Source organism: Branchiostoma belcheri, unplaced genomic scaffold (genome assembly GCF_001625305.1).
Source record: "Branchiostoma belcheri isolate BF01 breed outbred unplaced genomic scaffold, Haploidv18h27 scaffold3, whole genome shotgun sequence".
Classification (NCBI taxonomy): domain Eukaryota; kingdom Metazoa; phylum Chordata; class Leptocardii; order Amphioxiformes; family Branchiostomatidae; genus Branchiostoma; species Branchiostoma belcheri.
The window spans coordinates 3199566-3213253 of NW_017803909.1; the positions used below are offsets into that span (position 1 = coordinate 3199566).

Sequence of the window (13688 nt, forward strand, 5' to 3'; positions counted from 1 at the left end):
GAAAGAGTAATGCAGACAATGTCATCAAACTATTACCACTTTAATGGGTGATACCTCGAGAACAACAAGACATAATAGCACACTGTGAACTTCTCATTTTCAACTTCCACGGACTGACTTCAAAACGTATAATTTGTGTTCTCGTCACCTTTAGCCTAGAGGCGATGGTACGGCATAGGGCCCGTGTCTGTAGGAAAATTCTCTCATTATTATCACTGTCTCACATTTGCTACGGTCCATAGAATAGGAATTAAGGGGGACAGCGATTAATTTGAAATTGAAGTATCTGAGAAATTTAACCTTGTGGGACGCCTGGGGAAAATTAAAGTTACATAAAGGTGCGGAGACAAGCATGTATCTAATTAAGGAGGGTATGAAAACACAAGGAAAACATCCAAGGAGCAGCCAAGGGTCGCGTGAGGAATCTGATATATCCTGATTGGGCACGAGAAGACATACGAGCAAGTCTGATACTCGGCGGTCGGTGAGCTTTGTACAATTGATAGCAGATTGTGTGGAGACAAACTAACATTACAGGCCTTGTGTACAGACAGGGGAACAGCGCTCAGTCTGTGGGGTAGAACGGACGGGAAACCCGCCCTGGTGTACAACTCTTGTCAGATAAAACAGAACCAAGGTGCGAGAACGGACGGCGGGGTCTCGGTAGAACGGCAACAATCCAGCCATTGAGGGGTTGGGGAGGGGGCAGCCTGCTGGGTGATATATGGTCGTGTCTGGGACTGTTCATGTACACGGCGGGACCCTGACCCTTGCCACAGGCTGTAAGCCATGTCCAACACATGTTGGGTTGGTTCAGGACTCAGGGGTCTGCCCCACGGAGCCGACTGGAGATCCTGCTGCTTCAGCACGGCTTCACGGCTCGGACCTGCACACAACAGACGACTGTGTTCTTTCTACACCCAGTCCGTAACAACACAACTACAGGCCTTGTACTTACACATATTACCGTTCCATAGGTCACGGGGAACAACACATGAGGGTCTGGGGGTAGTGAGGAGGTCTCGGGCTAGTCCTCGTGTGTTCTCGCGAGACTAGCAGGCTCCACCAGGTGGCGTCAGGTCCAGGCAGGTGGAGGACAGGATGTTGTGTACACTGACAACAGGCCTGTCTGTCAGTCGGCTGCTAAATGGGGGTGAACGTGGCCTGGGGACAGACGCCGCATGGTGGACGGGACGGAAAATGGTTTACATGTGGCGTGGAGAACTCAAGCAGTCATTACCAACTTAACCACGCTGCGTGAAATCACCGACTTCCCACCGAAACAAATTTGTGTCCGTGCAATTGCACCAGGACAACGTTTTCTCTATACATCTAGAATTCAGTTTGACAAAAAATATATGGTGTGGAAACAGCGTCCTTGGCCTTAGTCGGGTGCGTAATTTGTTAAGTACAGTCGGCGACAATAGAAGTGGTTGTTTCACTTGACGCGAGTGGGAGGAGGTCCTATAAGGACGAACGTCAGATGGTGGATGGCACGCAAGGACACGTCAACGCCAGTGGCATGTGTTGAACCTGTTACTGTATCATGTACACTATATATACTATAAAATTTGAGTTGAAGTAAGCCTGAAAGACTCTCTGAGAAAATGGAAAAAAGTCCGTACAATATGAGCTATTTCACGTGTCCCCATGAATCCCTACGGTGTGGTGCCCAGTGTGTCGACGCAGACCCCCGACACCAAATCGAAGTGGACTATAATGGCCCGTTCTGTCTCCTCCTATTTAACTGTGTGAAGTGTATCCAAGTGGATATGTGTGATGGATGAGCTTGCTGTGCCGGTTCCATGGTGGTCTCCCCTCCCCACCGCCCAGGGGTGAACGTCACGCTGGTGCGAAGGTGAACGCCACACTGGGAAGGATTGTTACGACCAGCCCGGCCCGGCAGGCGTCGCTTGCCGGTGGTCTGGACACATTTCACGCCCTGGTTGTGGCTGTGAGGAGAGCTCCGGTGGGGAGGAGAGGCCGGGGCCTGAGGTCTACCGCATGCAGCACAACTAACACAGAAAACGGGGAGAGTCAGCGAGAAGCAACTTCTGGATGACACGCTTTCCCGAGATGCGTTAATAAAATATCTCTGGACTCCCCCTGGAAATAATTATGACGTCAACATTCCCGCCACAGATATGTCTGTCCCTGAGATTCTAGACAGACGGAGACGTCGTATTTGTCGGTCAGGTATGTTGGTCTGTCTGGGTCTTGACGTGTCATCTTTTGCGGGATGTGCTGAGGTCTAATTGTCGGGAAATGATATCCCGTCATTAGACTTGAATGAATACCTTCGCCAAGGAAAAGAGATTTACTCATCTACGAAATCAGAACCACTCTTCCGGCTTCGCAGTATGCCATATCGTCCAATATCTTCCATCCACGGGTCACAAGTCACAGCAAACAATAGACATTTTTGTACCATGTGGGTGCCCGGAATGTATTATTGTGTGTACATATCAACCCTTTATTCGCTATTAAGTCTCACGTGTTTTTATTTCCTTAAATAACATTCCATCTCATTCATAAACGTCTGACTAATCTGAACCAAATACAGGCGACTGAGCCATAGTATTTTTATGACGAGCACATACATGTAGGGTCCCTATAATCCCGTCCAAATGTTTCGTGTGTTATCCATATTCACCCCTCACGACCATGTACGGAGTAGCCCTGAGACGTCCCGATTCTTGTCACTTGTCTGACAGATTTCTCCTTAGGAAATGGCAGTTGTTTCCGAGAGTTCTTTTACAACCTTCAAGCGATGTCACGGATATCTCCCGCCCAGTCCCTCCGTCTGCTCCTACTGTTTACACAGGGACTGCAGATTGATTCCTGGAGTGCCAAGATGTGTAATTTCTCCGAGAAAGACCTTCGGTTTTGTTTGGATAGCAACGACATGGGAAATTATAACTAACATCTGTTAAAATGCTATTTGCTGCTCCCGTGTGTGTGAACATGGATTGTACACCGCCATCACAATGTTCCACATCAAAGGATCGCGACTTAAGCCCTGAAAAGTCGGATCAGCCCGGCTGTACATAAAACCCCCGGGAAAACACACCGTTTTTTCTACACCGCAGAGGTTTGTGTGTGGGTCCTCTCTGGGGACGTGCCGCCCACTCCCAAGGCCACGGACATGTTGGTACCGGGCCGTACGGTGTGGAGCGGCGGGGTGAGCCGGGCTCCTCCCCGGGCAAATCCGCCTCATCATCCCTTCAGACACGGGAATAATAAACGGACTGGCCCGAGGAGACACAGAAATCATCGGATCATAACTCATACTAAAATAAAGCAAACCGATATATCATTTCCTGTAAGTGACGCGACCCAGACAAGTGTAAAAGTTAAACTTGACTTCTGTATACGCACGAATAAAGCACATATATTCACAGCCATTAATTGTGGCATTGTGGAATGGAAGCCTTTCAGGCAATCTCCTAACGCTAACGACAGGCAGAAAATGGCCTTTTATCGCAGCCACCAAAAGGTCGCGGGATCAATGTACGTAATAATGACGGCCGCAGAGAGCCGGGCGCACCGCCTACAAAAGGCTGGAATTGTCGGTTGGACCTGACGTGCAGGGCCGACAATAAAACTTAACACAAGCAGACAGGTCATGGTATGATTTGCAGTTCTAGTTTGACAGCCCAGGGCGCGATTCTAGCAATCTTAGATCGGCACAAAGTTGATGAATATGCGATCAGCAGCGGCATATACTAGTATATATCTCGGTCCACGTACTTACCTGCACGGTTTGTATCTGCCCATGCAAACTACATGCACTTCAATAAACGTACTTCCATGTTAGCTGGCTATAATTTAGTACAGGAAGAACATAAAAGGTCCTCCTGGGAATTATTGACGTTATCGTTAATTCGATTCAAGATCAATTCATGGAAGTATTGTTCTCAATACAGGGGAAACACTGTCTGTGCCTAATGGTAGCAGAAACCGCCTCGCTATTTTGCGGCTCTGGAACACATATGCCAAGACCGGCCTGCGCTCGATAACTTCATCAAACGTACGCCTTTTCCCGGTCGACTGAATATGGAAAGTAAAATCGCTTTATTTTCCCACGTGGCCAGGTCCCAGTTGCTTTGTTGCGAGGTTATTCGGTGCTCCAATATCTAAATAAGAGACTGCAGGAGACCAGAGGTCGTTCTCATCAAGGCTGTCAATGGCAAGGCCGCGGTTCAACCGCCAAATTATGCGGCGTGCAGCTGATTGCGTCCCCAATGGCAAGGTAGGGGTTCTCCCGATACAGCCCGGTAAACATGACTGTGTCCGAAAAAAATCATCCTATAAGATCAAACCTAATAAACTGGCAGAATCATTGGCGGTATTCTTGGAAATGGTACATGGAGTAACGACGTAAAAATTAATTTTCGTGTATATTTTATGGAAGCATGCAAAATACTATAGGAAAGTAAGTTATGATTGCAGCATGTAGAATTTGCCAGAAGGGCCGGACGCTATGGTCCCATGGGCACAGGTTCATCGCGTTTCTACCGACAGCAAAATTGCGTTGTGCGGAGTGATTTTCCTACTTGGGGCTGAGAAAAGAAATAGGAATATTTCGTTAGGTTCAACATGATTTGCTACACGGCGGTTTTGACTGTGTATTGATTAGGAAACGTGTCATAAACCTTGGGACAATGTTTCCATTGGTGATTATCGCGATAAGTGGATATTGTATGTTATCCAAACTTGAAGTAATGAATTTACAAAGCTGCTGGAAAATCCTAGCCGTTATACGCTTGTGTGACCTGGATGGTCGGGCACAAGCAGAGATCGTTTGGGGCGCATCGGACCCGAAACACGGCGTGAAAAGACATTGTTGCCGTAGTAAACACATCTCCACTTCCCCCCAAACAATACCGCCACCAAGCCGGGACCGGCCGGGCGTTTTGTGGACATGGTAGGGGCAGTAGCCTAATTCTGTCATTTCCCAAGACGATGTTTTCCTCGTCAATAACGAATCTCCCAAATGTACATGCCCCTTTCAACCCCCTTGTCCAGGGGCAAGATGCCTGTACATTTGTCTTTCTGTGAGGCGGCGTGGAGCAAGTGTTAGCAGTAACCCGACACGGCACTTGCAGGTGGAAGCACACAGTTAGGCAAGTGCCGAATCCCGCCACAAAATATCAGATCTAACCATATTACCGCGGCATGATAATACTGGTAGAAACACAGAATTGGGTTATCAAAACTGTAGATCACAGATCAGGTTGTCGGTAATTTCGGGTGTGTGTCTCAGTGTTCGTCGGGGAGGGCGCCGTAACAGCACACCCAGGGGTTACATTAACGCATAAACGATACTTTTCTGCTTCAGAAGAATACAATGCTGAGCGACAAGCCAACGGAAATACAGTACAACTTCAGTTCCAGGCGAGAAGTCTACGGCGTATAGAGTTTTCCCCCGCCCATTGTACCGATAGATTATCTGACACGCACCTGACTAGACCTACACTACACAAAACCTTCCCCGCAACATCGCACAACAAAACACCAGGCACACAAGCCATTGCTTCTCAAAAATGGATTTATTTGTAGGTTTTTTGTTTTCCAAAACTGGAGCGAAAGTGGTGAGTTTACAGAGGATGTTAAGACGACACAACACAACATGTTATCCCCTGTGGTCCAACTCATACCAAACAAACTCCTTCATGTAACACTGTAGATGCTAAAAACACAGGGTCGTCTGCTTTTGGGCAAACCGCCCAACAACAGGCATCTAGAATTACTACAAAAACCGTACCTAGAGAAAATCACAGAGTATTCCTCTTTTTTCTTGCACACTCTTGTCTTCAAATAACAAATACGCACACAAAATCGACTGAAAAAGTAAGAAGACAAGTCCGCCCACTTCACTACCTGTTCAGTGAAAGCGGACATTCACACAATATGGCGCGAAATTATGTACAGGTGGTTCTCTCATAGAAAATATACAAAGTGCAGCATATTCAGACATAGTCTTTGGCAGAAATCTGGCTTCAATTTCTGGGAACGGTCATTTCAAGCCCTTACAAAATACACAGATGTAATCGCCCTCGTGAATTCACTAATAGTCGCTGTTCAGACTGTTTCTCTCTCTTTTAGCAGCATTTCTACTATATTTGCATAACACCAGGATTCGCATTAAGACTCCACAAAATCTTGACATGTCGTTAAATACTGTACCATCGACATCGAGAGACATTTGATGGAATGATTAGTGCATTGGTCGTGTCTTAAGTTAAAAGGAAATACATTATCGAATGCCAAAATATCTAATGAGAAAATGGAATTACATTTCCATTTGATGACAAGTGTCTGAGACGCAGTAAGACTCAATTATGCCCAAGACGCCCTCATGTCTGGAGAAATAAATATACAGATATACTTATCACATGGAAGCAGAGATATGATGGATCTGTGATACGATGATGATCTGTCTTTTGTTTGTCTGAAAGCGTTGTAAAACGACTTATCTCCCCTCCCATATACCAGGAGCCGGGCGAAGACACGACACCAGGGTGCGGTACTTGAGCACACGGGTTCGATCCCCACCGGCGCTATCTTGAAGACAGATTGGTGAGCGCTACGGCGGCGTCAAACTCTCGGGGCTGAGACTGGTCCTCTGGTGGATTACACCTGAGATGGAAAAAAATAAACAAAAGTATAAACACAAATCCAAGGTGCTGTCAACATAACAGATATGATCCAGGGTAGCTGACAAATCCGTGTTGCGATTACCTTTGCATAAGTTCACTCACACAACCATATTCAGTCTCTTACGACTGGTATGTTCAGCTGAGTCTTTCTTTCATTAATATGTATACGTAGCTATCATTTGTAGATATGTATGATTTGTTATGGAGAAACAATGTATAGACAATGATTTAAACGTAAGAGTTTACTACTTGCGTCTACTTGTAATATTGATGTAAATATGATGGTGGCGAGGGCAACAGAAAAGCAGACAAATGGGAAAATAAAAAGCGAAAAAAAAGGAAAGCAATAAGAAAGTTACAGAAGAAAACCTTCCTGATTACACATTATTCCCGTGTTTTAGTCCGTACCAACGAAGAGTACCCGTCAATCCACGCACACCACTCTGTCCCGGATGTCATAACTCAAACAATCATTATTGATGACGTGTGATTATAAATCAATTAGGCGCGTAAGTAAATGTAAGCGGGCACATGAGTGAGCCCTGCCCGGCCCCTGTAACCCCGGGCCCGGCGAGAACACACCACACTCCCGCTACTCCTGATTTATAACGTTTTATCCTTCTTCTGAGATGAGTTAGGAATCTGAAGGTGGCCGGAAGGGTTTTAGAAGTCACCTTGGGATATTTATCGTAAATCTCAACTTCGAAGAACCAGCATTTCAAGGGTGAAACCTTGAATATGTTCTTACTGCTACCAACATTTATTACATTTAATTATCTTCCTTCACTTGATAAATAACATCTATATTCCCGTATGGTTATATACGACTCAGCAAGGTTCCTTTTAAAAGGGGCATTTGAGTATTTTTTTTTATTCCAACTCTAGATTTATAAATGCTTTTGACTTTTATTCAACACACCTACTGTTTATAAAGCACCGCTGTGTCTAATGCATTACCATACAACACAAAATCAGCAATGATACGGAATGAAAAGGAGGACTTTAAAAGGCAAAAATTTACGAGAGAAAAATAAAAGAAAGACAGGCTTGAAGAGGTAACTCATAGCAGGGACGACAACTGATATTGAGAGAAGATAATGAAATTCAATGTACCTCGCTTACCTCTTTTGTACCGGTTTGAAAGCGGTTGGATGGCCCTCGCTGTAGGGGCCTTCTCGGTATCTAGGGTTTGTTGGATTTGACACTGTACAAACGTAAGAGAAAAAAATAAAGATACAATAATACTACTATGGATACACGAAGTTATTTCATAATCTGAAACTGTTTATGGGTACGTTTCGCAGCTTTAACTGATAAAAATTGAAGCAGAGTTTATTTAATGCATGATTGTAGTCACGGTTTATTACTACGCCTATTTACTATAGCGGGGATGTTTGCGTACCAGATTTGCCTGGACATTGTTGGAAGTTAACAAAAGTGACGCTTTAACGTTACACTTACAGCGACCTATAACCTTTTTATATATCAGTTGTGTGCTCTTTTAGTGGGGCATTACTAGCAGGGCATGAATGCTCATATGACCCGTGTAGTTCTACCTTGTCAACCCATGTTCAAAAAGGAATAATTTTCGTCATTCATCCGTCCGGTATCATATTGTTGTTGACGCATTTATCGTCTTAATTATGAAAACAAACAAGATCGGCAGCGGTACAATGAATAGAAAGGGTGATACAATATGAGTAGTAACAAAAACAGAGCATTATTTACAGACGCTATTATATGTGATGGTAACCCGGATTCTTATTTTTGTGCAATAACAAAGATATCTATGTCGATAACGAATGTAACACTTGATACCGATGTTTGAGCTTTGATTTCTGTTCTCTTTTTTCTTGTTTCTGTTTGCGGCAGTATGCACAGCTCGCTATCGGTTATCAGTCACGATTTAGTCCATATTGCGAAAAAATCGAAATCTTGAAAGTGATATACTAAAATTGCGTAAAATCATAGATAGAAGATAACGTATAAGGATGGCTAAACTGTGGTGAGACAAAGTACAATGTTGCTGTTACGATTGCTGTATATGACCCACCTTCGTTTGTACCGGGTGAGTGTGTCCTGGCTACTCCGGGGAAGGCGTGCTCTCTCCCGAGGAAGGCATGTACTCCTGTCGGTGCCGTGGCGGAGAGAGTCCTGACGGGAAGTCCCGCTAAGGATACGCCTGTCGGTAACTGTCCCGAGCTAAATACGGAGGTAGCGGCTCCTGGCGCCGAGGAAGACATGGCGTGAGTCCGAATGGGCTGGGAAAAACCGTTCACCCAGTGGCGGAGGTTAGCTACAGAGTCGAAGGGCCTGTGCCCGGGGAATTGTCCAGGTAAGGTCGGGATAGCTCCGGTAGGAAGGGACCGCGGAGGATCCGATCTCAACCCCGGGCTACTGCTGGTCGCCGTGTCGGCTAAGGACCAGATCTTTGGCTTGTTTTCGGAAGGAATCGGCGGGACCGGTACAGAGTTCGCGGCCGGACTGGGCTCGGGACTGGCCGGTCTCGGTGCAGCACTAATAGATCCCAGGGAATCAGCGGGGCTGGAGGACTGAGGCGGCGGCCGATAGTCCGATACTGACCCGCTGGTGTTGTCTTCCTGTCGGCTTTCCTCGCAAGGATTTCCCACATCCAACTCCTTATTGTCTCTGTCTCCATCCAGCCCTGTAACAGATGGCAAGAAGCGGGAAGATGTATGAGTAGAGCTCAGTCAAACGGAGTAAATGTTGGAGGGATCAAGATCGCCTAAAATATTTACAGTGGCTCAGGATTAGGCGAAACCCATACCCAGAGCTAGGTCACGTAAATCGCTATCTTCTTAATCCAGTCGAGATCGACCCGTTTGTACAAGGGATATATGTGTATATAAATGTGTTTATATATAAGACGAGGTCTTACCTCTCTCATCCTCCTGATTTCTGTCTTCTCCGCCTTCTCTCCCCTCCTCGTCTTCATTCTCGTTCTCACTGTCGCTCCCGTCTTCCCTCCTCTCGTCCCCACTCTTATTCCTCGGCGACCAGGTCATTTTGTTCTCCTTCTTGAGTCTCCTCCTGGCGTTCGCGAACCATGTGGACACCTGAGTTAGAGTCATTTTGGTGATGATTGCGAGCATGATCTTCTCGCCCTTGGTGGGGTACGGGTTCTTCTTGTGCTCATTGAGCCAGGCCTTGAGGGTACTGGTGGCGTCTCTGGTGGCGTTTTTCCGAGGCGTTCCATCCATCGGACCATAACTGAAAGATAAGGAAAACGCATACTTGAATACAGTATACAGGACACGGAAAACTAATAAACTAAAAAAGCAAACAAACATGTAATTACACAGAACACAACATACGCTTGGTTGAACGTCAGCTTTCGCTACAGCCGGTTTCAACCACCTGTATGATAATTCCCTACACTGAAGTCAAGCGTTACACATCATAGGAAAGGCATATGGTTACACAGCTTCTAAGGTCTACTGTATGGAGTTAGAGTAAGATTTTAGGGAAGGTGAAGAGATGAGAAGAGATCTTACCCGCCGTAAGGATGGTACTGTGCGCCGGCGGCTAACGTGGCCGGGTCGTACGGGTAGTAGGCGGTGGGCTGCTGGAGACCTGCCGACGGGTCGTACGGGTTCGCCTGGGAAGGGATTTCAGAGGAAAAATTGGTCAATCCAAATTCACGCATAACATTTTATACAGGAAATTTATTTCTGTCTCACAGCTTGAAATAAAATCATATGTGAAGCATAGAAGAATGAATCAAGTACAGATTGGGACAAAGTAGGACTAGGAGATTCCACCTATGCTGGAGCGGTTTTCTTGTAGAAGCAGTGCTGTATATGTCTATCATCAGCTTCTGCACCAAAATCACGTATATTTAAGTGGCTACATAAAGTGTACATAAAAGGTTGGAATTTACGTACGGAAGCCATTAGTGACAGGTGACAGGCCGGGGGCCATAATGCATACTCACCAACGGGGAATAGAAGGCCGACGGGTCGGCACCGAAGGAGGCGATGTAGCCCTGTCCGGCGTACGGCGAGCCGTACACGCTGCTGAGGGACATCTCACCGACCCGTGGCGGCACCAGCCCGGCCACCCTGCCCTCGTACTGACAGGAGCACACGGCCTGGCCGGTGTGCGGGTCCGACATGATGGGCCGCCCGGCCTCGCAGCACGACGCGGCGTGGCTGGACATGAGCAACTGCCGTGGAGAGAGAACACAACAAAGAGTGAGTCGGGCCCGGCTTCCTCGGGTCAGGCGATGCAAATGAGCAGCAAAAATCGAAATGAGGAGGTGGTCTTATAGGTACGAGCTTGCAGGGGTCGATGGGCAAGCCAAGGAAAGTGGACGAAGGTTAAACTCCATCGCCACATCACTTCGGCGTTAGTCCAACTTACCTGAGAAGACGACGGTAAAGAGTATCCAAAGTGTGGGTAGGACATCCCGACAGGCTTCCACACAATCCTTTACACGTTAACACAAGCTATTGTCTCAGTATACAGTCTTAAACTCCCATAGCAGGACACTGCGGAAATGTCTCTTTAAAACAGAAAACTTAGTGAGGTGGTAGCTTGGCACGGTAGCCGGGGTGTCGGTACACGATCCACACCTCACGGCGAGATAAGTCGAACTGATGCCTATCAACCCGAGAAGGCTGCAAAATACGCGCAGCGCGCCGGTGTTGATTTACAATGTAAACGATCGCTGTCGGTGCTCCTCACCACTCACCACCCACGGGCGTCCCGAGCCTGGGGGTAGGGGAGAGAAGGGACCAGGGGCTGGTGCTTGGGAGACACGTCTCTCAGTGCGCGCGTCCGACAGCCAGTCACCACTGTGGCTACAGTTTACGTCCTGTGTTCTGTGAAGCAACATTACCTGTCACGGACCCGCACACACGCCTGACATGACAACTCGCTACCATCACCTTCCGCTGTCAATAAAAACACACAACACGTCCAACGCCGATCCAATGAAGAAAAGTTGTACAGATCGTTACTACATCCCTCCGCCACTGCTAAAATTGGTTTTCAGCCAAACCCTATACCTGTAATACCTGTAAAGTTCACATTTTCAAGTGGGGAACCGACCCCAAGTTCGATACAACGCGACAAAGAAGAAGCTGCAGTATTCTATTGCTTCGCACGATGTCACTGCTAACAAGGTGGTTGTTTTCAGCTAGAAAACGCATTCCCTACATACATTTGTGCCCATTTGTCGTCCGCTTTCGTCTTCTATGATTTATGATTTTTAACGTGTACCACTTCACCATCTAGAGGAGATTTCTTAAAGCGACGGTATGTTTTTAATTCATGCTGTTCAATTGATCAAGGAGCGACGCCCAAACTCAGTGTAAACCCCTCGAGAACCACGTATGTGTAGATAGCCAAAGCATCTGGAATACAACCCGATAAACGTTTATGAACGACTGATAAAACGTTCCTGAAAAACATATTCGTGTTTACAAGAATCTGTCTATGGTTACTGGAAGCGATATCATCGTTGGGCTGTAGTCCAGTCCAACTCATTATCACCCACTTGCGAACTAATAAGGTTTCGTCTGTCACGCCTCCCACAATTCATACAAATTAGGACAAACAAAATCATCCCCTTCGACTTGAAATGCTGCAGTCTTTAAATGTAATTATCACCCTTTGTTGTTGCTAAGTAGTGTCTATTCAGGAGATGACAGCTTTGATCAATCGGCAGGCCCAACCTGTAGGGAGATGAGAGCCTTTTTTCTGCGATGTCCTCGGGGATTGGGAGTTTTTATTTAGCCTTTTCCCCCTTTGTCTGGCTGTCGGTAGTATTGATGAGCTTATAGGTTGGTTTCCTGGAGGGAGGCCTGGCGCCTTTCCGCCGCTTGGGGGCGCGCATATCTAAAACATGCCAATCATTGGGTCGTTACTAGTTGTCTGGTAGATAGACAGGGGCTCGGCCAGTACGTTTGGTCAACATCGTGGCTTATAACGATGAATAGCCAGTGACCATTGGCAAGTACAAACCAAACGTTTCAAATAAACGACTTGTGGCCTTGGAAATGAAATATACCTATTTCAATGTGAGCGATGGTCTAATGGTCATCAGATACAATGACAATGATGCTTATGGTTTGTTATGAGGCTTGAAATGTCTCTCTCAGGATCCTATGGCCCGCCTGACGACATAGGATGGGAGAGGATACAAGTTCATCCCCATAGGAACGCTTCAACCAGCAGCGCCTCTAGCGATTAACACGAACATGACTCCTTGTACATTACCTTGTGTCCACACCCCAAGGTAGACAATGCAGTACATCCCAGCTGACGTTTGTGCCCTTACATATCGACAATATCACATGCAGACACATATTATAGGACTTGTCATACATGTGATCATGAGTGCCTGACACTACAGGTCGCCATATTGATCCGTGTATTATATTGTAGTGTCATGTTTGATTCAGTGGTGCTGGAATATCGAGCCGTGAATATAATATTTCGTTATGACAAGCGAATCCGTGATTCGTATGTAAAACGCGGTCACAAGAGCTAGGTATAAGTTAAGTTAATTCTAAGTTTCTAACAATAAGTTAGAATTTAGTGTTTAGTAGCTAGAGTAGTCACACACTATATTGCTACCTATCCTGTTGTCCATCCTTTATTTTCATTAATTACGCGTTCTATATGTATGTTAATAAGTTTCTATATACATGTAACATCTTCTGTATGCATTTAGCCCTAGGCCTATGGGCATGAACATGCGAATAAAAATGCCTATTAACATACGAAAAAAGATTTTTATTAATCGAAATATAACTGATGCTCGTATATAGTTTGAACTTCACTGGTGAAGCATAATCTGTCTAAGTTGACATCTATTTGTGACTCTATAGCTGAGACAAACAATAAAGAAACAAAGGAAAACAAACATCTGTAATCGCTGCACCGATGTTTCAGCACCAGGGACAGGTCCCTATGTGTCACTCACAGTGTTATTCTGCAGAGCGCGGACACAGGACGTTCTTTCAGATAACTTCAACACAGCCTAAACTGTGCTGGTCC

General features: G+C 46.1%; 1 protein-coding gene and 1 pseudogene across 2 annotated transcripts; both read right to left on the bottom strand.

The window, feature by feature from the left end:
* Nucleotides 1-13688, bottom strand: part of LOC109473352 — a 64815-nt pseudogene that overhangs the window by 28293 nt on the left and 22834 nt on the right.
* Nucleotides 5540-11386, bottom strand: LOC109473881 (iroquois-class homeodomain protein IRX-4-like). 2 transcript variants are annotated; one of them, XM_019774013.1, is made up of 7 exons: nucleotides 11046-11386; nucleotides 10618-10848; nucleotides 10178-10281; nucleotides 9562-9893; nucleotides 8716-9327; nucleotides 7785-7866; nucleotides 5540-6642 (listed from the first exon to the last, which is right to left on the bottom strand). In XM_019774013.1, exons 1-7 carry the CDS (start codon nucleotides 11088-11090, stop codon nucleotides 6564-6566), a joined length of 1485 nt encoding a protein of 494 aa, XP_019629572.1. In that variant the 5' UTR covers nucleotides 11091-11386; the 3' UTR covers nucleotides 5540-6563. The 2 variants fall into 2 exon arrangements, with proteins under 2 accessions (XP_019629572.1, XP_019629573.1); XM_019774014.1 differs by having other exon boundaries at nucleotides 7776-7866.